Source organism: Uloborus diversus, chromosome 7, assembly GCF_026930045.1.
Source record: "Uloborus diversus isolate 005 chromosome 7, Udiv.v.3.1, whole genome shotgun sequence".
Classification (NCBI taxonomy): Eukaryota; Metazoa; Arthropoda; class Arachnida; order Araneae; family Uloboridae; genus Uloborus; species Uloborus diversus.
This window is the reverse complement of record NC_072737.1, coordinates 52,517,326-52,541,927: the sequence shown is the minus strand read 5'-3', so window position 1 is coordinate 52,541,927 and position 24,602 is coordinate 52,517,326. Positions and strand designations below refer to the sequence as shown.

The 24,602-nt window shown below is 31.9% G+C and overlaps 1 protein-coding gene across 1 annotated transcript in view; it reads left to right on the top strand.

Annotated features, from left to right (window-relative positions):
• LOC129226691 (uncharacterized) overlaps nt 1–24,278 on the top strand; it is a 76,987-nt gene extending 52,709 nt beyond the window's left edge. The window contains exons 23-31 of the mRNA XM_054861321.1: nt 191–242; nt 951–1,001; nt 4,176–4,226; nt 5,005–5,055; nt 6,289–6,342; nt 13,596–13,709; nt 18,066–18,116; nt 19,766–19,867; nt 24,186–24,278. Of these exons, the coding sequence (XP_054717296.1) occupies nt 191–242; nt 951–1,001; nt 4,176–4,226; nt 5,005–5,055; nt 6,289–6,342; nt 13,596–13,709; nt 18,066–18,116; nt 19,766–19,867; nt 24,186–24,278 (619 nt within the window). The remainder of the gene's footprint in view (nt 1–190; nt 243–950; nt 1,002–4,175; nt 4,227–5,004; nt 5,056–6,288; nt 6,343–13,595; nt 13,710–18,065; nt 18,117–19,765; nt 19,868–24,185) is intronic.
• The last annotated feature ends 324 nt before the right edge of the window (nt 24,279–24,602 follow it).

Below are 24,602 nucleotides of genomic sequence, written 5' to 3'. Positions count from 1 at the left end.
TAATATATATGACACATTCTCAGTGTCATAAATTTTACAAACAGATAAAAAATGCTAATAAATATCATGTAATCTTTTTTTTTCCAAATGAAAAGTTTACTAACAAGAGATTGACTACTCAAAAAATTTAAAACTTTGATTTTTTGAAATCTTGATTCCCCCTGCTACATTGATATTGTTTTTATTGTAGGAAAGCTGTCAATCCTTCAGAGGAGAACTTAACTCAACTTTCTCCACAAAAAGTAAGTTTTGGGCTCTTCAAAATTTTCACCATAAAAGTTATTCCATTTCAAATCAGGCATGCACTTATGAAAAGTGTCATATGACGATCACCAATTTTTTTGAAAAAATTACAGTAGTTACAACTAAGGGGCTTATGAAATATCCCAGAAAGATTTTGCAGGATTTTTTTTTTTTCTTCAGTAATCATGAAATTGAAATAGTGTCCATTTCAAATCAAGTGTTTTGCTGTTTTTTTTTCCAAAATGGCCGATTTTGTGCAGAATTTTAGTAGCCTGTAACTGAAGAAAAAAATTTTTTCTTGTAAAATCCTTTTGGAATATTTCACTTGTCCCTTAGTTGTAACAACTGTAATTTTTTCAAAAAAATCGGTGATAGTCATGTGACAGGCCTGGGTGATATGAAATGGAGTGGCTCGTTTTGAAAATCATTGAAAAAAAATGAAAAAATTTTTGTCCAAAAAAAAAATGGGAATCCTGTACATTATTCTTTTGAAAAATTTCAATGCCTCTTTATTGGGATATCTCCTACGTATAAAAACATAACTCTAAAAATCACAATGAGTTGAAAAATATTTATAAATTTAATTTTTATGTATCATGAATGTCATAATATTTGATTCTTGAATTTCTATTTGTTATTTTAAGTATTTCTAAAACGTACTTATGCAGTTGAACTCATTACATAAACTTTCCAATGTATTATTTTAGGATGTTCCTCCTTTATTAGAAGCCCCAGAAAGTGATGACAGCTATTCTGAGGTGAGAAAATATAAATATCAACTGAAAGTGAGAATAAAATTAATAAATTTAATAAATAATTATGTAACCTTTTTGATTGCTACTTTTAATCTCTTATGATGACAAAAAATCTTTCATTTTCAATGAAACCAAACTAAGCCTAAAATTAGAGCTTAGTCGAAAAGATATTCTGAAGAACACGTTAACTAGCCCTGTGGCCTCTTGGGATTTTTATGAAACAGAATCTGACTTATGAAACAAGGATGTGTGGAGCTGTTTTAAGATTTTGTGCAAATGTTAGACAAACATGTTGGTTATCAACTTTATTTAGTATCAGATATCTGCCATGAGGGCGACAGTTTTAGTTAGATTTTAAATATTTGTGTTTTTGTGAAATTTATCAAATAAATGTTCCAAAAAATTTCATTTTCGGTCATTTTTAAACTGAGTTTGTGGGCGTCGCACAGTGGTTCAAGGGCGGAAAAAATAGCCATTTTTAAGTTTTAAGATAAAAAATATTTCATGCCGTAACTACTTAGCCCTTGAGTTGTAGTAACTTACTCCATAACAGTTTAAAAAAAAAAAAAATTAGTTTTTGCAAAAACAAGCCGAGATTGTTGAGCAATTATGTTTTTACTTTTTTCGGGCGTACGTCTTATACTTCAGTACTTCAGTTTTAATTCATTCGTTCAATAAGGAGGACTAAAATTTAATAAAAGTCATTTCTGATTGGTTTTTCACACTTATAGGATGCATATTACATTGTAATTAAAAATTAAAAAATTCATCAAAATTGAAAACTACCTGAAATAAAAAAACATTATTTTCTTAAAAATATAATGAAAAGTATAGTGGAATATACTTTTATTGGCGGCTTCCGGTGGGCTAAAATTTACATATATCAATAGTTTAATCCTTCCTGTAAATAAACAACATTTTAGCTGCGACCACCTGCGACTGCAGTTGTGACAGATGTTTTTGTTTGATCTTTGCTATTTATGAATACCAATATTGTAAGTTAGAAAATAACTCGTAACGGTATGACAGGGGTAAAAAGCTTTTTTATCAAAGAAATTGGTCATCAAATTTGACATGCTCCAGACTAACGTATGTCACAGTTTCACTAATTTGCAGGAGAGCCTAAAAACGTTTGTTTACTGTTTCCGAAAGTTTGGGCTTTTGAAACATTCATCAATAAATATAGAGGATTTTTTTTAAACAGATTTATGTTGTTATGGCTTAATGTGGAGCATTTTTCTACATGCAATGCAGTAGTAACCTGAAAATAACAATTTTCGGACCCGTTTCGCTTTAAAGAAGATACATATGAGAAATAAATTTTTAAAACTCATACAGAATTCTATGTAAAAAGTTAAATAACCATTCCGTTCATAAAACAATGAAATTAGAAAATCATTAAACTTTTGAAATTTTTGATTTCCTTTTCGAAATCATTCTAGCTGTTCTCAGTTTGTCAACATTGCCAGAAAATATTGTTTGAGGATATCAATTGCAATAAATAAACCTTGCGTGTGGCATACGACTGATTTAATTTATATTTTTCACTAAAAACAGAAATGAATTTGAATTATAGAGAAACCCCGATTTCACGTTTCTCAGAGGCCTGAATCAAACATAAAATATTTGAAAACGTCAATTCAAATCCAAAAGCATAAAATATGGGAAAACGTAAAATACGAGAAATGTATAAAAAGCAAAAATCAGATAAAGAAACAAAAATAGTAATAAAGGTTGCTACGATGACGCTTATAAAATGTAAAAATGCGATATTTTACGAAAAGAACATTATTGTACACACCAGTTTAGATCATTCTAACACATTAAGTAACGAATTCGAGCGTTTAGGTTGAAAATAGACAGTAATAATGAGTCATTGAATCCAAAGTAAATACAGCATTTTCCAGGATTGGAACTTTGCAAAGTTTTTTCCTTGTCTTTATGATAAAGAAAATAGTCTTTCACTATTATTAGCCTCTTAAATGCAGTATTGAAAGAAGAGACGAGTTTTGTTTCCTCTTCTTGTTCATCTTTATTGGCGGCCGAAAAGTCCGTAAGGTCAGCTACAGATGGAGCAGAAGCGTTTCTGTTTTCATGGATTAACTTTCAACAGAGTGGATTATGTTTAAAAATGCACAGAGGGAAACACTTTTCTTAATTTTAAAACATTTTTTCTCTTTTTTTAACTGCCAAGGGAAAACGTCAAATGCGGGAAATTCATAAATAACAAACTTTCCATCCGGGTTAAACTAATATTATTAGTGTACGGAAAAACTGGGACCTGTTGATAAAAAACGTAAAATGTGGGGAAAGCCTAGATCCGAGGGACATAAAATCGGGGTTTCGCAGTGTTTACGATCAGCAAGCATGAAGATAAATATTACCATGCAACAATTTTAACAATTTTCCAAGGCAATTTTTGAGAATATTAAAAGTTATTGAATTTTTTCCGCTTTTTTGTCGTTTTGAACCACTGTGCGTCGCCCTCGTAGTGTCACAGATTTGACAGCTGTAACAGTATCTAACTAGACTATATAATAATATGGAATTAAAAAATGCATGTCATTATAAGGGCGCTTCAAGCAACAAGCGCATAAAAAACTGCAAATTTGAAAAAACAGCAAAAAAGTGCCACGCCCCCTAAACTAAAAAATTTTTCTCAAAAATGGTGAGGCAGACAAAGATCATATTTTGGATTTACATTACATTCATGATAAGGAACAACATATGTGAAAATAAAGAAAATTAAAAATCCCAACAATCACAATCTGCCTGATCCTTACAGACAATGGCTCTTAACTTATGTATGACATATCAAAGTAGAATATACCCCGTAAAAATCTTATTAAAAAGAAAGAATTTGCAGTATACTTGCATATGACTCAATCCCCCAACTTTAAAAAATATATATATATATCCTGCCCTTCGTGGAGCAGTTTAATATTGGGGTTATCACTTTTTATGAAACTGTTTCAGTTAATTTTATTAATTTTTGAACGACTTTTTTTTCATAATTGTTTTTTTGTCTCTTACGGCATAATCTTTGGCTATTAATTTTATTGACTCAATTTAGCTGTTTCTAAATTGGAAATTTCAATCAAGTTTTTTTATTTATACGTGTATATATATTTCTATAATTATTATTTTAACTAGTTGTTATTTGTTATGTTTCTTTAGGCAGCCCCTCCTCTAATGGAAGCACCAGAAAGTGATAATAGTGATTCTGAGGTGAGCAAGCATAAAATAAAGTGAAACATAACAGCTAAAACAAAAAGTTTCAAAAGTTAATGATTAAAAAACATTAATTTTCTTGACAATTCTTTAACAATATTTTCCTGCACAATCGAAGGCACTAACTACTATACTGTACTTTTGTTCTTTAAGCACAGTCCATAGTTTTTATGCAATGTTAGATTTAGATTACAGACTCAAATAAAAGCATCACCTTTCTTTGCATTTGGAAGTACAATTCTCAGTACACTTCTTCTGCATGTGCATCACTTGGCGACTTTTTTACTTTCTCTACTTAACCAAAATTAGAATAATAATGTTTACACTGTTGCCATGTTTGCTCTTTTTGCGATTAAACATTGTAATGAGGCTCTATATCTTCAGCAGTGGATTTAACATTTTTTTTTGTTTATTTAATACGTTGTTTGAATCAAACTTTTTAGGTTATTTAATGGCAATTTTGTAACTTAATTTCATTACATATTCCCATTTCACAAGCAACCTTTCTATTAGAAAACCGTGAGTTTCAGTTAATTTTTATAATTTTTGAATCAACATTTTTTTAAATACTTCTTTTTATGTCTCTTTCAGCATAATCTTAAACTATTAATTTTATTGACTCATTTTAACTGTTTCTAAATTGGAAACTTTAATCAAGTTTTTTTATTTGTTTTTATGTATATATATATATATATATATATATATATATATGTATATATATTGCAATTATTATTTAAACTAGTTGTCATTTAAACTATTTGTTGTGTTCCTTTAGGCTGCCCCTCCTTTAATGGAGGCACCAGAAAGTGAGGATAGTAATTCTGAGGTGAGCAATCATAAGATAATGTGACTATGTGAGATTGAAAAGAAACAAAACATAACTGCTAAAACAACGTTTAAAAAGTTAATGCTTAAAAAAAAATTTCTGTTTTGTCTGGGATTCTTTTTTTTTTCTGTAACTGTGTGGATTTCTTGAGATTTGAATAATATGTATGAGATAAATAAATACCTTTGTGCTGAACAGTAAAGTAAGACAAAACAACGTTAGAAGAAGCACAAATTTGCAAATTACAGCAGACACTTGTTTCGGCGTTACAGGGAACTCCTTTTTCAATGCAAAAAATAATGAGCTTATGGATGAAAAGACATCCGGCGATTTTTATATTTTTAAGCTGCATGCTTATCTGCTCTTGGCTTTTGTCGGATGTCTTTTCATCCATAAGCTCATTATTTTTTGCATTGAAAAAGGCGTTCCCTGTAACGCCGAAACACGTGTCTGCTGTAATTTGCAAATTTGTACTTCTTCTAACGTTGTTTTGTCTTACTTTAATAATATGTGTGATTAGTTAAGTATTGTGATTTTAATTAGAAAAAATGTTTTGTTAATTTTAATTGTTTAATGCAGGATAAAATTATTTTAGAATGTATTAATATGAGATTATATGCTTCTTTTAAGCAATGTATCTAAAAGTGCAATTGAAAATTTTCTTTAAATATAAAATTTTGCAAAATGCAAGAACTAGGACTGTCACAGCTTGATAGAGAGCATCAGTATGGAAGAATAGCCATAACGGATCTTTAGGCAGAATAACTAACAGATTCCGTTCTAAATTCACACCCAGTTTTTAGTTTTAAAGTTGTGTATGAACTTTGTAGAATTTACGAAACTTTGTATTTGTTTGATAAAATAGGGCATCAATTCTGTTTTAGATTCTTTAGTATAGAAGGTAATGTTTTGGATGAAATTTCTGGTTGACAAATATGAGAATGTAGCAAAATTGTTTGTTGGCTGTTAGATGCACAGATGGAAATAAGGCAGATACCATTATCCCCCATTGGGGTACAAACACCCATATTGCATTTGCCTGACAATTTTGAGAAATATTGCAACGAGGAAAACTTTGCACTTGCACTTCTTTAGGAGTTTTTTCTTTTCCTCAAGGAAAACTTTGCACTTCTTTGGGGGGGGGGGGGAGAAATGTTGATTTGTGTTGTGTGGATTCATTTTGTTTCTAATTTCTATATTTCATGTATTTTAAAGGAGTTTTTATTATTTTAGGAGGTTCCTCCATTATTAGAAGCACCTTCAGAAAGTGATGACAGCTATTATGAGGTGAGCAGTCAACAAATGTGTAACATGATTTTGCATGATTTAAAAAAAAAAATATTTAAAAAGAGATTAAATTAAAAAAAGAAAAACATTGAAGTGCTGTCGGCCCCACTCAATCTAATGTCGTAGGTTCTAAGCAATATTATTCTATTAAGGAAGGAAATTTTCTTTACATATCTAAACTGGCAACACTTGTCTTAAAAGGTAATAATAATAAATCAATAGCTATGTAAAGGAAATAAGTTATGTTATTCGTTAAAATTTTTTGAAATAAGCTAAATAAGCAACACAATAGTTTAATAATTAGTATATATATTACAAGTACATATGAAAATTATAAAAAATAAATTACAACTTGAGTGACAATCTTTATTTTGTCACCTTTTTGCAGTACGTTAATTTTTGAAAAAATGCATAAAAGTGAATTGCTTGCTCAAGGTCTTTTGGAAACACTTTTCTGACTCCCTTTTCTCCCTCCTCTTCTGCTGTGATTTACATTTAATATTTATCAATATATTAACTTTGGAAATGTGCATATTTTTTAGTGATATTTAATTTAGTTATTGACTGAGGTTTTTTTTTTTTTTTGGGTAATGGCAAAGACAAAAAAAAATGTTTAGAGAAGTGAAAATGTTTTGATGGAATATGAATGTTGTTTTTCTCACTGGTTGTTGGCAAAAAATTTTACTTTATATCTTTGTATGTTCTGACTTAATTTATTTCTAATTTATTCAGTAGTTTTCTTAGCAACAACATTTGCGAAAGCTGATCACTATTATTCGAGTTTCCGGGGAAACTATTTGATTAAGCGGGGATCTTTAACATTGAATCTATGGGGAAATATTCGGTTCCGGGAGGTTTTATTCGTATAAGCGGGGTATGTTCTTACCTCTAGGTAAGATTATCTTTTTTCTATTAGCTGGTTTCTTGCGGTTGGCTCTACTCTGCAACGCAACATAACACAACCATTGAACTACAACAAAAGTGGACTGTATAACTTTTATTATGATTAATTTCATACACTTGAGAGCAGCATTCTTTCAGCCGCTCTGACCTTAAACTCCCTGAATTGGTTGCAGCCAGAGGTTTTAACTAAACATAGGTGGCGCTTTAACATACCGGGCCACGTTGAAACATATATGGTTTCAAAAATTATATGATAAACTATAGAAAAAAAACAATTGAGAACTAACTACTATCAAGTATACATTACTGGCAACAAATATGAAATACACATTATTAAAGTTTGTAGGATAATAAAACAGATGTAAAGAAGTCTTTTTACAAAACATAATTATTTACCAATCCATTAGTAACAGTCACCTAAAGTTCATCAGTCCATATTAGGCAAAACTGCTAATTTATGAATTGGTCGGCGAAAAAATCCAGTATCGGTCTTTATGTTAACAACTCGCACATTCTGATCCGAACCAGGGAAAACTTCCATTACTCTACCTAACCTCCACCTTAGAGGAGGAACGTTGTCCTCTTTAATTAAAACTAAATCATTTACTTTAATATTTGGTTGTTCTCGTACCCATTTGGATCGCTGTTGCAACGCGGAAACATATTCATTTAACCATCGTTTCCAGAAACTCTGAAAAATCTGTTGAGTTAATTTCCAGGGATAAGAAGGGGGAATTTTTTCGTTGAGAAGATTTTCTTCTGGTATTGAAGAAAGCGATGTACCAACCAAGAAATGCCCAGGAGTAAGAGCAGACATTTCGGATGGATCCTCTGACAAAGGGCTCAACGGTCGGGAATTTAAACAAGATTCAATTTGTGTCGTTAGCGTTGAAAATTCTTCCAAAGTCAATTTTTGGTCTTCTATTGTACGTTTTAGGAGAGATTTAGCGGATTTGACAACTGCCTCCCAAATTCCTCCAAAATGAGGGGCGGAAGGTGGATTAAAGTTACATTTAATTCCCTCGTTGGCGAAATAATTATGAACGGGTTCTTCCTTCTGGAGAAGTGCAATAACTCTATTCAATTCTTTATTTGCAGCTACAAAATTTGACCCACAATCCGAAAATACCTCACTTGGTTTTCCTCGTCTCGCCACAAATCGTTTTAGTGCAGCTATAAAACAGTCTGCAGATAAGTTGCCAACAATTTCAATGTGCACAGCCTTTACGGCTAAACACACAAAAATACAAATGTAAACTTTTAAGGTTCTAACCCCGCGGCCAGATCGCGGTTTTACTAGAAAGGGTCCTGCAAAGTCTAGACCGGTTTTTGAAAACACTCGTGATGGCATTACTCTAGCACGCGGCAAATCAGTCATCACCTGGGTTGCTGTTTTTCCCTTGAGTTTGAAACACTTAATGCATTTCCAAATTTCCTTTTTAATGGCCGACTTAGCGTTAATTATCCAAAACTCCTTACGTATAACAGATAACAAAAGAATAGTACTCGCATGTAAATATGTTTCATGATAGGAGCGAATGATAATGGTAGTTAAGTGGTGATTCTTTGGCAGGAGAATGGGATGTTTTCTTTCATTTGAAAAAGGAGCATTTTCCAGTCTACCACCAACACGTATTACACCATCTTCATTTATAAATGGCTTTAAGGAAAGTAATTTACTATTGGCAGGAAGTGGTTTTTTATTCTCCAAATGAAGATACTCAGTGGAAAACTCTTGCTTTTGAACTATCTTCACCAAAATATTTCTAGCGGCTTTCATTTCATCACTAGTCAGATAGCCAATGTTTCGATTTTTGGGATATCGAGCATTTTTAATGAAACGTAGGTACCATGCTATCATGCGGCGTAATTTAACATATGATGAAACTTTAACAATTATTGGAAAATCAACAGACGATTACCATATAAACACGAAGCCTTTTTTCGCTCTTCTTTTAGAGCGTCCGTTGACAATGGTACTTCTACAAGTGGAATTTCCTCGTGTCTAAGCCAAGGAGGACCAGACCACCACAAGTCAAACTTAAGCAGTTCAGAGGGTAAAAGTCCTCTACTTGCACAGTCTGCTGGATTTTGGTCTGAAGGAATCCAGCGCCAGTGTTGAATAGGAAGGATCCCTTGTATTTCAGAAACCCGGTTAGCAACAAATATTTGCCAACGTGACGGCTCAGATCTTAACCATGCTAAAACGATTGTGGAATCTGTGAAGGCGTGTATTGCATCAATTTGAATATGTAATGACGAAAGAACGATTTGTAGTAAATGCACTAACAACACAGCTGAGCAAAGTTCAAGGCGCGGAATCGATATTGTTTTCAATGGTGAAACACGAGTCTTCGATGTCAACAAGCTAACTTGATGACTGGACGTATCAGAAGATTTTAAGTAAATTACTGCAGCGTATGCCTTCTCAGAGGCATCACAAAAACAATACAGTTCAATATTAGACGCTTCGTGCAAAAGAACTCTTCGAGGCACAGTTACAGGTTCTAGTTGAGAAATATCGTTGCTATAGTTAATCCATCGCTCCTTAAACTCCGGAGGCACAGGATCATCCCACGATAACTGACATTTCCACAAATCTTGAATCAAAATCTTTGCAGTTATAATAAATGGCGACAACCACCCAAGGGGGTCGAAAATGCTTGACACACTAGACAAAATAGATCTTTTTGTAGAGAAGGCTCTGTGCTTATCCGAAAAATGAATGTTATACGTAAAGTCGTCGAGCGTTGGGTTCCATCTCAATCCCAATACTTTAATAAATTTAGAATCGGCGGTACTAGAAGAACATGCGGACAAGCCCTCTGATTTGCGTAGTTTTTCCAACACAAACGAATTGTTAGTACACCACTTGTGCAATTTAAATTGTCCTCTTCTAAGGAGATCATTCAGTTCATGGATAAGATCGATCGCCTCCTCTTGCGTTTTAGCGCCAAACAGGCAGTCATCAACGTAAAAATTATGCATGATTAGATCAACTGCCTTCGGAAATCTCGCTGCCTCATCAATTGCCAGCTGTTTAAGTACTCGCGTAGCTAAATAGCTAGCAGATGCGGTACCATACGTGACAGTACACAACCTATAAGTCGAAATTGGTTTAGTGGGGTCATCCCTCCACAGAATTTTTTGAAAATCTCTATCTGCATCATGAATCTCTATCTGGCGATACATTTTTTGTAAATCACTTGTAATTGCAATGTTATGACATCTAAACCTCAATAAAATAGCGAAAAGATCGTCCTGCACCTTTGGACCATTCATAAGCGTATCATTTAATGATACACCAGATGTAGTTTTTGCACTAGCATTAAAAACAACTCTTAATTTTGTGGTGGAACTAGACTCATTAATTACATGATGGTGCGGAATACAATAATGAGCATTTTCTTTGCATACCGTATCGTCGATTTCCATATGCCCAAGATCGAGATACTCTGTCATGAACTTTTTGTATTGCAAATAAATGTCAGGCATTTTTAGAAGTCTTTTTTCTAGACTATGAAACATTTTAAATGCGGTGGCCTTGGAGTTACCTAACAGTTTTCTATTAGGTTTAAACGGAAGTCTAACAGAATACCTTCCTTCTTTATTGCGCGTATAATTTTCTAAGAAATGCGTTTCACAAAGCCTTTCTTCCCTTGTAAGCGATTGTGTTGACGGAATTTGTTCTAATTCCCAAAACGACTTAACTAGCTCATCTGTACTAACACTTAAACTATTAACAGAACTAGATTCTAAGTCACAACAGCTGAGCGTTGTGGCTCCTGCGATTATCCACCCTAATCTAGAACATACTGCGAACGGAAGATTTTCACCCCGTTTTATTACCTCTCCGTTTACAAGCGAAAAAAATACATTTACCCCAAATAGAATGTCTATGCTTTCTTTCTTAAAATAAGAGGGATCTGCTAACAATAAATCCTTATACTCATTAAAACATTTCACAGGCGTAGTTGAATTGGGCAATTCCCCACAAATTTTATCAATGACGTAAGCGGAGGTTACTATCTTAAATTCAGTGTCAAAATGAGAGGAAAATACTAACTCGACTGCTCCATTGCTTAGCGTATTATAACTTCCTAAACAGGAAACTGAAATTTGAGCAGGGTTAATTTTCAATCCCAATTGCTTGGCACATTCTTTCCTAATGAAATTTTTTTCTGAGCCCGTATCCAGCAAACATTTACAACTTATCCACTCATTTTTAGAATTTCTAATCTTAATTACAGCAGTGCATAAAAGAACAGATGAATTGCTATTATTCATACTAGTTCCCAATTGATTACCATATGAATTATTTGCACATACTATAGACGTAACTTCATTCTTGCGATTTAAATCTAAACTCGTATCTACTGAACAAGGAATAAATTCTTTAGCACTTACAGAAGGAAACCTAGGTATCGACCTATTTTCATTTTCTTGATGTAACATACTGTGGTGCCTCTTCCCACATTTGAAACAAGTATTACCGCTTTTACATTTTCTAATTCGATGCACATTAGAGAGGCAATTAAAACACAGTTTATTTTGTTTTACGAAATCAAATCTTTGCGGTACGGATAGACTGCGAAATTTTACACACTTTGATAAGTAATGATTATCTTTACAATATGAACATACAGAAACCGCAACCAAAGCGTTAACTTTAGAACTTGTGGGCTTTTGTACTTTACCGACTGAACCCTTACTGTTTTGAATTGTTCTAGCGTAACTTTTTAGAAACTCTATTAAATCCCTAAGTTTCGGAATTTCAGAATTCTTTGACTGGCGTTCCCACCATAATTTAGTGGAAGTATCTAATTTTTGTAATATTAAATACAACATTAAGGTATCCCCAAATTTATCAACCGATTGACCCAGCGTTTCTAATGAACGAATTGATTCATTGACATTATCTACGAAAGTCAACAAAGCAGAAGCGGATTCATTTTGAATGCTTTGAAGATCCAAAAAGCGTTTAATGTGAGCAAAAGTTTGCTCTCTTGTATTTGAGTATCGTTCATCTAACAAATTATACGCAATTTTAAAATTACTATCAGATATTGGAATAGAATTTACAATTTTCGCAGCATCACCTCTTAACGAGGTTTTTAAATATTGAAGCTTTTGAGCATCAGATAGAGATTCATTTTTTGTTACTGTTGCATTAAAAAGATCTTTAAACGTTAGCCAGTCGATAATATTGCCACTGAAATTGGGCAAGGACAGTTTCGGCAGCTTTATTGTTTCACTTCCGTAATTTGTTTTATCTGCGCTACTTAAACTGGAGACGTTTAACTCTGGTTTCTTCTGCTCGTTCAGTTTTTTCTCAGCACGAAATTTAATTAGTATTACTTTTTCGTTATACGCAAAAACACTTTCTAACTCGCTATCTAATTCTTCAAGATTTTCAATTAGCGCTTCAACCTTATAGTCAATATCTTTCAATTCAGCCTCTTTTTGCTTTAACAGTTCTAAATTTTCAGATATTTCCTCAAAGTTAACGTCTTGTTCTTTTAGATTGCCTTCAATTTTCTTTACGCAATTTGTCACTGCTCTTCTTACGATAGAACGTTTTGCTTTAACGCGTGTCAACTCAATTTCACTTTCCTTCGCGTCTTTAAACATTTTCTGGTTATTTAGCAGTCACTAATTTCAAACTTGAAATTGCTACTCACCTCCTTTAATGTAAAGGCTTCGAATCGTAATGCGTAAGTTATTTCACTCCATGCGTCTTCAACTTGCGTTACATTTCTTCACGAGCCATTCTTTTTAATCTCCGGCTCGACGGACCATGTTCTTACCTCTAGGTAAGATTATCTTTTTTCTATTAGCTGGTTTCTTGCGGTTGGCTCTACTCTGCAACGCAACATAACACAACCATTGAACTACAACAAAAGTGGACTGTATAACTTTTATTATGATTAATTTCATACACTTGAGAGCAGCATTCTTTCAGCCGCTCTGACCTTAAACTCCCTGAATTAGTTGCAGCCAGAGGTTTTAACTAAACATAGGTGGCGCTTTAACAGGGTATTAGTTTATCCGTTGCTCGATTAAGGGGGCTGACAATATAACATTTATGCATATTTTTCAAGTTCTGATGCATTTACTTTCTAAGTGAGGCATAAGTTCATAAGATTGACAAAAATGAAGCATATGCTCATATTAGAAATTAGTGATGTTTTGTTTTCGTTGATATTTGATATTTACTGTCCTAAAAATGACCTATAATTTTGTCCTAATTTTTAAAAAGTTTCCACTCTGACTCTGACCCCTACATATGCCAAAAGAATTAATTCATTTGTTATATTTTTATAATGCCTTTTTATTTACTTTGAGCATAGGATGAAGCTGAATTTGAATCTCCTCCAAATGAAATAATTCAAGAAGAAACCGCATTAGAATGTAATGCAGGTCGGCAAGGACATGAAAGTAATTTGGAACAAAATATAGAGAAGGTAATTGCTTATTATTTAGGTACATGAAGTTATATTAATTCATTGAAAAATCTAAGATTAGTAATTGATCTCACTAGGACCTCAGCCTGGTGTAAGGAGTAAACTATTTTGTGTTTGCGATTGGTCAGACCTTTTACATGAGCCTTTTTGTTGAATATCAGACATGCAAAAATTATCACAACCTTAATTTTATGTCGGAATTAATTGGAAATTTATCCTTTTTTTTTTTTTTTTTTTTTTTTGAGATAAAAACTTAGAATTCTGTTAAAGAACATCAAGTATTTTAAACAATATTTATCTTTTAAACTTTTACACAAGAAATTATGCTATTTCTACCATGCCATTAAAGCAAAAAGATAAACTTTCATCTACAATATATTTTCACCTTAAAACCGTCCATGAATATATGGCACCCAGGTAAGGAACTTGAAAAGAAAAAAACAGTATTGAAGAAAATCAAGGTTTTACGCAATTGTAGTTTTAAGCGATTTAGTCTCAAATATTAATATGTGCAAACAATTCATAATGTGTTGTTTATTGGTTAGTTTTGTTGTCTAAATTAATAAAGCATATTTGAAAGTTCGAAAACTTTTCTTCTTAATTATGAAATTCTAATGATTTGTTACTACTGATTCTATCGTTTTTACACCACAATGCACACCAGTTATGTAAGCTAACTTTGCGAGCTTTATGGCAAGAAAGAGCATTGAATTTAGATTTTAAATTAATAGGTAGTGTGATTTTCCCAATTTTTGATTTGCGTCACTTTTAGGGATGCACCGGATATCCGTAACTATCTGGTATCCGGCCTATCCGGCTGATTTTTTAACTATCCGGAACTATGAGGTATCCGATCCGGCAAGCCACTCCGGATCCGGATGTCCGACAGTTTTTTGCAGGATATCCGGGCAGTTATCTGGTTATTTAGGCAGAATGTTTATTTAGTGGAGCTAAAAGAATTTATACAGAAAACAGAAACCGACTATCACCGAATAATGCAGAAAACTTCTGTTTGTAATGAAAAATCTAAAACATTCCCCTGCATTGGTAAAGATTCTTAAGTGTATATTAGTGTATATTGCATGAAATGAAGCATAATTCTAACTGTCATATTCAACGCCGATCTTAACTTGAGTCCATTGGAAATTTTAGAATGTTGAATAAAGTAATAATTGCTTTTCCCAGAATAATTATTTTAACTAAGACTTTCAACTGATATTTAGAATTTAAAATAGACGGTGAATGTAGCAGTGAGAAATAACAGCTATAAGTTATTGCTTCATTTTCTTCTTTCTAATTTTTTAATTGTATAGTATAATTTTTAATAATATATTTAAGAATTTAATTTGTATTTTTTAAGAATGTGTATTTTTATTTTTTCTAGAATTAAAGTAAAATTTAAGTTTATTGTTCAAATATAAATTTATAAATTCATTTAAGAAAGATGGAACATGTTTAGCATATTTTTTAATATTATATATAAGATGTTAATTTGCATCGTTAAGAATGTGTAACTTTATTTTTTGGAATTTAGTAACATTTCAGGTTGATTATTTAAGAATTGTTTTATTAATTTATTTTTAAAATCGTGAACGTATTTAACATGACTCTTAATAGTTTGTTTAAAATGTTAATTTGCATCATTTACGAATGTGAATCTTTGTTTTCCGAAATTAAAGTGAAGTTTTCAGTTGATTATTTAAGTATAATTTTATTTATGTTTAAAAAAAAATTGTTAACATGTTGAGAACGACTTTTAATAATATATTTAAGATATTAATTTGCATTTTTTAATAATGTGAATCGTTATTTTCTGGAATTAAAGGGAAATTTTAAGTTGATTATTTAAGCGTAAGTTTATTAATTTGTTTTTAAAAAGTGAAGGCGTTGAGAATGACTCTTAATACTGTATTTAAGATGTTAATTTGCATCTTTTCAGAGAGGTAATCTTTGTTTTCTGGAATTAAAGTAAAATTTTCAGTTGATTATTTTAGCATAAGTTTATTAATTTGTTAACTGGGTTGCCCACATGGGGAGGGGGGTGTTTTAGGGGTATTTTCTCTTTTTGGGGGGGGGGGCTTTCTATTTGGGGGGTATTTATGGTTTTTAGGGGGTGGGCCCTTGCTCTTGGGGGGCACCCCTGTATTTAAGATGCTAATTTGCATCTTTAGAGAAAATGTACCTTTATTTCTGGAATTAAAGTAAAATTTTAAGTTGATTATTTAAGTTTATTTATTTTTTGAGTCAAACTGGCCCTGTTTTAATATTCTCTTTTTTAAGTTGTATGCTAGAAAAATTTTACACATGTATTATCTGTAATAAAAATGATTTCAAAGCAAAGTTTTATTTTTTGTTATTTCTAAATTGGAAACAAGAAAATGTATTACTTTATGATGAAGTTTAAACAAATAAGACTCATTATACGACCTTTAAGATTTCAACTATGAATAATTAAAAGTTTAAACCATGTGTACATTACATACAGAATTAATTTTTGCCAAAAGTTTGTCTCTTTCGAAAAAATCTGTCGAAATAAAACAATATTTTAATGTTGCATTTTATATATAGCACAATTCCTAAATTAAAATATAGAGGCTCTAAAAAAGTACATTTGAATGTACTTAACATGTTTTTAAAGAAATGATATGTGGAACAAGTTTGATTTATTGTTTTGAAACGGCGTTGTAGAAAAATATGCGAACATGCAATGCAATCGAAATGCTGGATATCCGTCGGATATCCGGCCCAGGTATCCGAATCCGGCAGGTAAGGGGGCATCGGATATCCGGTATCCGGCAAAATCACTATCCGGTGCATCCCTAGTCACTTTCCATGCCAGGATACAATATAACTCAAGAACATTTACAACATTTTGATCTATCAATGCATTCAAGTTCAAATTATAGGCCTCAACCAGTTATGTTTATTTGTTAAATGAAATCACATTTTATTCGAAGCTACTGTTGTCTTTCTTTTTCATGAAATAGGGCTTACGGGCGCAGAAGAGCTCTTGCTATGTTTACATAATAAACTTCTCCTGAAAATATACAAACTCTTAATGTTCAATGGTGTAGAATGTTGAAATTTTGTATGTAGACTCCAAGTGGGGTTTAGTTGTGAATCTCCCCTTTTGGTTGCATTCGAATGATTAAAAAAGGATATTTTACACGTTTTTGTCACAATGACATTGAATGTATTCAGCTGGTCATCCTTTAAGAAAGACAGACCTGTTTCTCTTTGGAGATCACATGCCGAAAATGCAAAGGACTTAACAAAAATAGTATTAGGAAAGCCTTTGGTCTTCTTATAAATCATTGCACTTTAAAGCGGCATCTTGCTTTAATGGGTGTCAGTAAGGATCCAACTTTCAGAGGTTGCCTGAGGAAACGGTTAAATCCTGGGTGATTCTGAAGTGTATTTTGCCTATAGGTTTGAACACTTTGGTCTTCATTTGCTTGAACTGTAGGAGGTTCAAAACATTCCCATTAGGTGTTTGCTGAATTATGCTTTAGCTACTGGTCTGTTTTAAGACTTCTGTTTAGGGACTAGTACAATAGACCTCTGGTCGCCGTGCTTGGTTCGCTTGACCCCCCCCCCCCCCTTTCTTTCATTTCATTCATTCACCATGTTTAAATTGTCAATAATTGGAAAATGCTTCTGTGTGGAACACTTTTTTTTCATTGATTCAACAAACTAGGAGTGTAATTAGTTAAAATGTTTTCTTACTCACTCGAAGGCACTATACTGTATTTTTGTTCTTAAAGCACAGTCCATAGTTTTTATGTAATGTTAAATTTAGATCACAGACTCGATGAAAAACATCACCTTTCTTTGCATTTGAAAGTACAATTCTCGGTACATTTCTGCTGCATGTACGTCATTTGACTTGGCGACTTTTTTGCTTTCTCTACGCAACCAAAAATAGAATAATTATGTTTACGCTGTCACCACGTTTGCTCCTCTTTTTGAGATTAAACATTGTAATGAGACTATATCTTCAGCAGTGGATTTAACATATTTTTGTTTATTTGGCACATTGTTTGAATCAAACTTTTTAGGTTATTTAATGGCAATTTTGTAACTTAATTTCATTACATATTCCCATTTCACAAGCAATCTTTCTGGTAGAAAATCATGAGTTTCAGTTCATTTTATTTTTGAATCTGCATTTTTTTAAATATTTGTTTTTATGTCTCTTACAGCATAATCTTAGGCTATTTATTTTGTAGACTCATTTTAAGTTTCTAAATTGGAAACTTCAATACAGTTTTTTTATTTGTTTTAATTTATATATATATTTTTTACAATTATTATGTAAACTAGTTGTTATTTAAACTATTTGTTATGTTCCTTTAGGCCGCCCCTCCTTTAATGGAAGCACCAGAAAGTGAGGATAGTGACCCTGAGGTAAGCAATCATAAATTATTGTAGCTATGTGAGATTGAAAATGAACAAAACGTAACTGTTAATACATAATGTTTCAAAAGTTAATGCTTAAAAAACTTTCTGTAACTGTGTCGGCTTCTTGATATTTTGAATAATAACGCACGTAATTAGTTAAGTATTGTGTGAATTTACTCGATTTACATCAGTTAAATGGATTCACTTTTTAATGTTCTTACGATTGTTGGAAGTGTTCACTGTATATTTCCGTCCACTTGCTGGATGTTAACTATCATTTTCAAGCTCCTTGAAACAAAAGTTTGCATCAGATACTGTTTGCAAAAACATTTAAAGCAAAAAAAAAACCAAAGTTTTCATTCTTTAAATAACCCGAAATTAGCAGATTTGTATGATGAAAGCCAAAGAGTAATATGCAAACTAAGAGATACATTAGGTATAAAATATTTTCTTTTGAACATGTAGACCAAAATAAACTCTCCTTAAAAATAAATTAACTTATATTTGATGATGCAAATTTTGTCCAAGAGTTTTTGCCACACCCTGTAAATAGTATGTCATGATATAAGACACTTAATTTTTAATTACTTTAAACGTACGTAATAAATTGATGCTGTGTCAAATCTTCCATATTTCAAGGTTTTTCAATTTTGTAGATAATATTTTGCATTTTAGAAAGTAGAGTTTGGCAGGTCTGAATTCAGGAGATATTTAGTTAAAGCACCCTTATTTGGGATTCAAGAGTTATTGGATCAAAGATCTGTTACTATCTAAAATTTGTAGAATTCAAAGTTTAAGTGATATGTACTCCATTTTTATATAAGTCTAAAAGTAATCAAAAGAAAGAGTAGTAATATGTAGTAACAATTAGACTGAAACTAATTACTATTCAAGTGATGAATCCGAATAACTAATTTTAAATCTATGGCATTATTTTAACTTATGTGCAAATTTTGTGGGAAATGCATACAAATGACTTTGTACTAGAGAATATAGCAAGAATTCAGGGGTTCTTTCCGCAACCCTTATAATTGTTCTGATTTAGTAGAATTTTCCCCTAGTCATTGGTTTGGAGAGGTAATTGGTGTTTAGCTCTAAAAAGAAATAGTCAGTTTAAGATTTCAAAGTTGTTTCTTAACTTGTAAAAACATTTGTTAACTTATAAAAAAAACTTTTTAACAGTTGAAACCAGATGCTGTTTCAAAAGCTTCAGGCTTTACTACTCAAAATCCTTCTCAAATTCAAGACAAATCTTGTGGAACATCAGATGAACTTTTTCAAAAGGTTAGTTCTTACAATAAAGAATTCATAAATCAATTTACTAGTCAAGTGATGAATCTGAAAAATTTATATTAATTAGATGACACTATTGTAACTTATGTTGATACTTCTTGAAAGTTTCACTCCAGAGGAAAATTTTAGGTAGACTTTCCATCTTGATCAAAATATTAAGTGGGACTTTTGTGGGAAATACATACAAATGACTTTTTGTTGAATGGGATACTGGGAAATATGGCAGAAACCCAGCAGTCCTTCCTATAACTCTTGTTATTTTTCTGATTTAGTAGAGTTTTTCCTTAGTCATTGGTTTGAAGTGGTAATTACTGTTTCTAACTGGTAGAAACATATGTTCTTACAACAAATCTTCCTTACAGTTGGAACCAGATACTGTTTCAAAAGCTTCAGGAGTTACTTCTCAAAGTCCTTCTGAAATTCAAGACAAATCTTGTGGAACTTCAGATGAACTTTTCCAAGAAGTAAGTCGTTATAATAAACAATTCAAAAACAATTTAAACTTTAATTCCAATTTGAAGATGAGTATTTTTCTACTGTCTGTTAAATGTACTCATAACTTTGCTTTTAATAATTTGATGCACATTTTTTAAATGAATGAATTTAAAAATTCAGTTTAGTTGGAATATGGAGGATTAGGATATATAGGGATTAACGAAACCAACAATGATTGAATTTTTCTTGGGATATAATGGGGAAAAGTATGGGAGTTGAAGAAAAATTACCTTTGGTTTCAAGTTCCTTGCTTTCAAATTTTGATTAAAAAAAATTTTTTTTTTTTAATTATATACTTCAGTAAAATTTGTTTAGAAATATCATTAATGTAAACAAATTGATTTTAAGTGAATAATTTACACTAAAACATTTCATCTGGTTAAACTCTCTTAAAGCACATTGATTGAATTGTATTGTGTTTTGATAAAGTTGAAATCTTACAAATGTTCTGTACCAAAGCAAAAAGTGGATTTTAAAATTTGAATAACAATACCATCTTTCTCTCTATTTATTAACCCCCGACACACAAAGGAAGGGGGTTATAAGTTTGTGTCTGTTGTATCTGTATATATGTGTATCTGTCTGTGGCACTCTAGCACCTAAACAGATGGGTCAATTTTGAAAAAAAAATTTGTTCGAAAGGAGAGTTGATTGAGAGTGTTCTTATCTAGGTTGCATCTTTGCATGACATTAATTAACAAAGACATTAATTAAAAACCTCTAAGAGGTTTTTCGCAATTTTTGCAGTGAAAACATAGTTAAAATTTTTTTTAATTTAATACCAAAATAAAGATAACTTTTTTCCGCGTCCGATAGAATGTGTTTAGAACTTCCATGTTTCATAGAATTTGAATTATAACGTTTTTTGAAAGCCAATTTTAGTAATGGCTAAGCCTTTATTCACGGGATTGCTAACCGAATTCATTGTTGACCGACAAGGAAATGAAACGCAATGATTTAAAATTTTATCTGTTGCCAGTTTCTGTTTAATAGCAAATAAAATACTTGATATTGATTTTTAATAATATAAGGCTTTTAAAAGGGTTTTTAATTTTCCCTCTTGATTCTACAGTTGCGACTCAGTCGGGGGTTTTTAAAATTTTTAATTTTATGGTTGCTTGTGCATTTGGCATATTAATTTTTGCATATTTGCGTTGTAGGTTGAGAAACGGATATCATTATTGACTGAAAGTTTAACTTCTAAAGTTATTCATATCGAATCAGCAGTTACAGTAAATATTATTTTTTAATTTTTCATTTCTGTTTAAATGTAATGTATTTAATCTAATGAATGAATAGTTAAACTAAATCATTCTAATCTCTGTACATTATTTGGAAAAAAATGAAAGAATACTGTATTTATTCTATTATAGGAATACAATTGCAGTATATTGATGTTTAGTCACAATTATAGTACTTTCCTTAATGTTCGGTTTCACCTTTGGAACTAACACACATACAGTGAAACCCCTCCTAACGGACACCCCTCAAAGACGGACACCCCTCTTATGCAGACAATTTTTAATTTCCCAGTTCCAATGCAAATAACATTATTAAACCCCTGTCCTGCGGACACCTCTATATTGCGGACAAAAAAATTTGTCCCGTTAGTGTCCGCATTAGAGGGATTTTACTGTATATGCTATGTGCAAAATAGGAGGGATTTTGGTAAATTAATATTGATTGAGTTTATATGAATCTGCATTCGCAAGGGTGAGAGGTCAACTATTTCCAGAACCCTTAGACTCCAGCCATATCGCCAATCCTAGGGCGTTGATAAAAATAAATAGCATAGAAGCTTAAATCCAGCATTCAAGTGACCTGCACAGTAATGGATTTCAGAATTAGTTGAATTTTGGATTGTTACCAAAAACTTCTATTCCCTATACGTAAAACCCTGAATTATTGACTGTCAAATTAGTTGTTTGAAAAAGTTTATTAACCTTTATTGAAATAACTACCTTATATAATTCCTGAAAGCTGGGGGATCAGACCTATGCGAGCAAAACTTCGAACTTTTTTCAAAACAACATGCAAAAATCTAGACAATCCAGTTCAACCCTTTTAACTTAAACAGTAAAGGAAAAAAATACTAACTTATTCCAGAATAATTTTGTTATTATCTGACCATTAATTAAAGACTGATGGAAATTAAAGCCCAACTGTGAGAAAAGTAGAGAAAATGCTGAGTTCCAGAAAACATGTGTAATAAAGCTGCAACAAAATTAAAAAAAAAAAAAAGTTTTACTGATCTTAATTTGGATTAAAAACTACAATTATCAAAAAAAAAAAAATCTGGAAACAAACGCTTTTCTGATATGATCACAAAAATTGAAAGCTTCTTATATACAAATACATATAAACTATGCATGTAATAATTTTTAAAATTTTGAAATGCATTGCATTTTATTTTCCTTTTTTTTTTTGAACTTTTATTTCCCCAAATGTCCGGTAAAACACTGCAGACTGTTCTCTATCCTTTTTGAATTGCCACTTGTTGCAAACAATGGGATTAAGTACTAGAGAAAACGATGTTATGTCTTTTGCAAAGTTTTTTAATTCTAAATGTTGCAGCCTTTTTTTTTTTTTGCTTAGAAAAATTAATAATAGTAATCGGAAATATTAGTCCTTCTGAATTTCAGAATGAGGTCCTATACTTTATGTAATTTTGGTCTGCCTTTGAGCCCTATTCTATATACTGGGCGTCCTATAAATAAACCGTAATAAGTATCGGTACAAAATTGCTGGACGTGTAGGGACATAATGACTATTCGGAATCATATTGCACTGCAATGTCGGAAATAGCTCCTTCTTGTAAAAGGTGTTTTGAAGAGTTTGAAAGCACAAAAATATTCCCTTTTAGGTATTAAATGCTTTGAAACAGTTTATTTCAAAAGCTAAAATAGACATTGCGAATTCACAAAAATTTCAGATTTGCTACGTAGACATATTTTTTACCAATTAAGAACTATTTTTTTCAATGCAGAAATTGTCTTGAGAATACAATGCTAAGTACTAGTCATCAAAGGAGCATGCTTGTTATTTTAACATTCATGAATTTTATTTTGTTGCATTTATAATGTTTGACATGAACTATGAAATATATTAAACAGAACTTTTTCTTTGCCTTAAGTAGATAAAGAGAAAAATTTTGTGGCGTTCCATAACCATAGAATGCTCTCCTTCACATGAAGTAATTATTTCCATCCCTGAAATGTTATGCAATTCCAAATAATCAATCGGTCCCCTACATTTCTTTGCTTGCTTGTACCAATATTTATAGGACTAGGGGCTTTGCCCCTGCTCACTGACACTCACCAACCCCAGAAGATTGCTTCGCAATCTTATTTGATTCACAAAGATTTAAATCGTCAATTAAAATGAAACAGATTAAAAACTCATTATGTTTGGATCAAAAATCGCCTCTTCCTCGCATTTCAAAATAGCTTGTACCAACTTGCAGAGCCGTAAGGGCTAAGGGGCTCCTGAGCATTTCAAAATTGCAGTTTTTTATGTTTTAAAAGTCGCTTTCATATTCATGGTCTCTAGTAATATATTTTGCTCTTTAGCTCGGGGCTTGAATTGAGTTGAGCCTGATATTTTCCGTTAAAATCGAAACCCTTAAGGTTTGCGAATAAAAAAGAAGAAACATGAGAATCGAAAAGACGGAACGACATAACTATGGCAACGCCAAATAAAACAGCAATAATGTGAATGGAGATGAGGTATTTTCGAACTTGATTATAACAGCTTATAACTTTTTTTCCTTTGGAGATAGAAGCTTAGTTTTTCGACTATAGGTCGAGTTAGATCTGGAGTAAAACAAGCCGTTCTTTCCAGTGGTGTCAAAAAGAAAACTGTGGGACAATTGCTTCGCTTTTTACTGGTAGATTTAATGAAGAAAGTAGTGTCTAAATTTCAGCTAATCCTTAAAAAAAATTGAGCTAAAAACGCAAATACCTCTTGCCACAATTCAGTTAGAACATGGAAGCAAATTGCGTAGAACGTGAAAAATTCCACCCTTTCCAACGATATATAATATTAATATGTGCAAGTAATTTTTCCCCCTTGAAGAGGCAATTTGCAAAATTTTAGCTTAAAACATTAATTACAAAAAAAACTAATTTAAAATTTAAAAAAGAACTCCAGGTTCAAACCACCGAGGCTCAAAGTTTTTTTTTACAAAATTTCAAGGCTGTAGGTGCTATAGGGTCTCCTGGACGGAGGCTCGCCACAGACTTCCTTTCAGAATTTCTTTGATTTTACATTTTTTTTAAATATAAAGAGATACCTGCATATATGAGGACTGTTGTGAACCTATACCCTCCGTTCCCCACCTCTTTCTTTCCCGAGGAAGATTCTGGAGGTTCTACTGCATAATGCACGTACGAACTGATGCGACGTAAATACTAATTTATTTAATAGCTTTCCCTAAATCATCTTAACAATATTTATCTGTGAAATGTATTGTAAAATATGTATGTAAACTACTGTACAGCTATCTGTGGAAATGATATGCATGTTCATTATAGCCCTGCTCGGAATCTACTTCAAGTGTTTCAGAAGTTAGTGAAACGACTCTAACCTCTTCTCAAAATCAAGAAAATCCTTGTGAAACTTCAGATAAACTACATGATGTAAGTAAAGTTACATTGAACTGTAAAATAAACTTTATTTACAGTTCTATGTCTTATTGTATTGAAC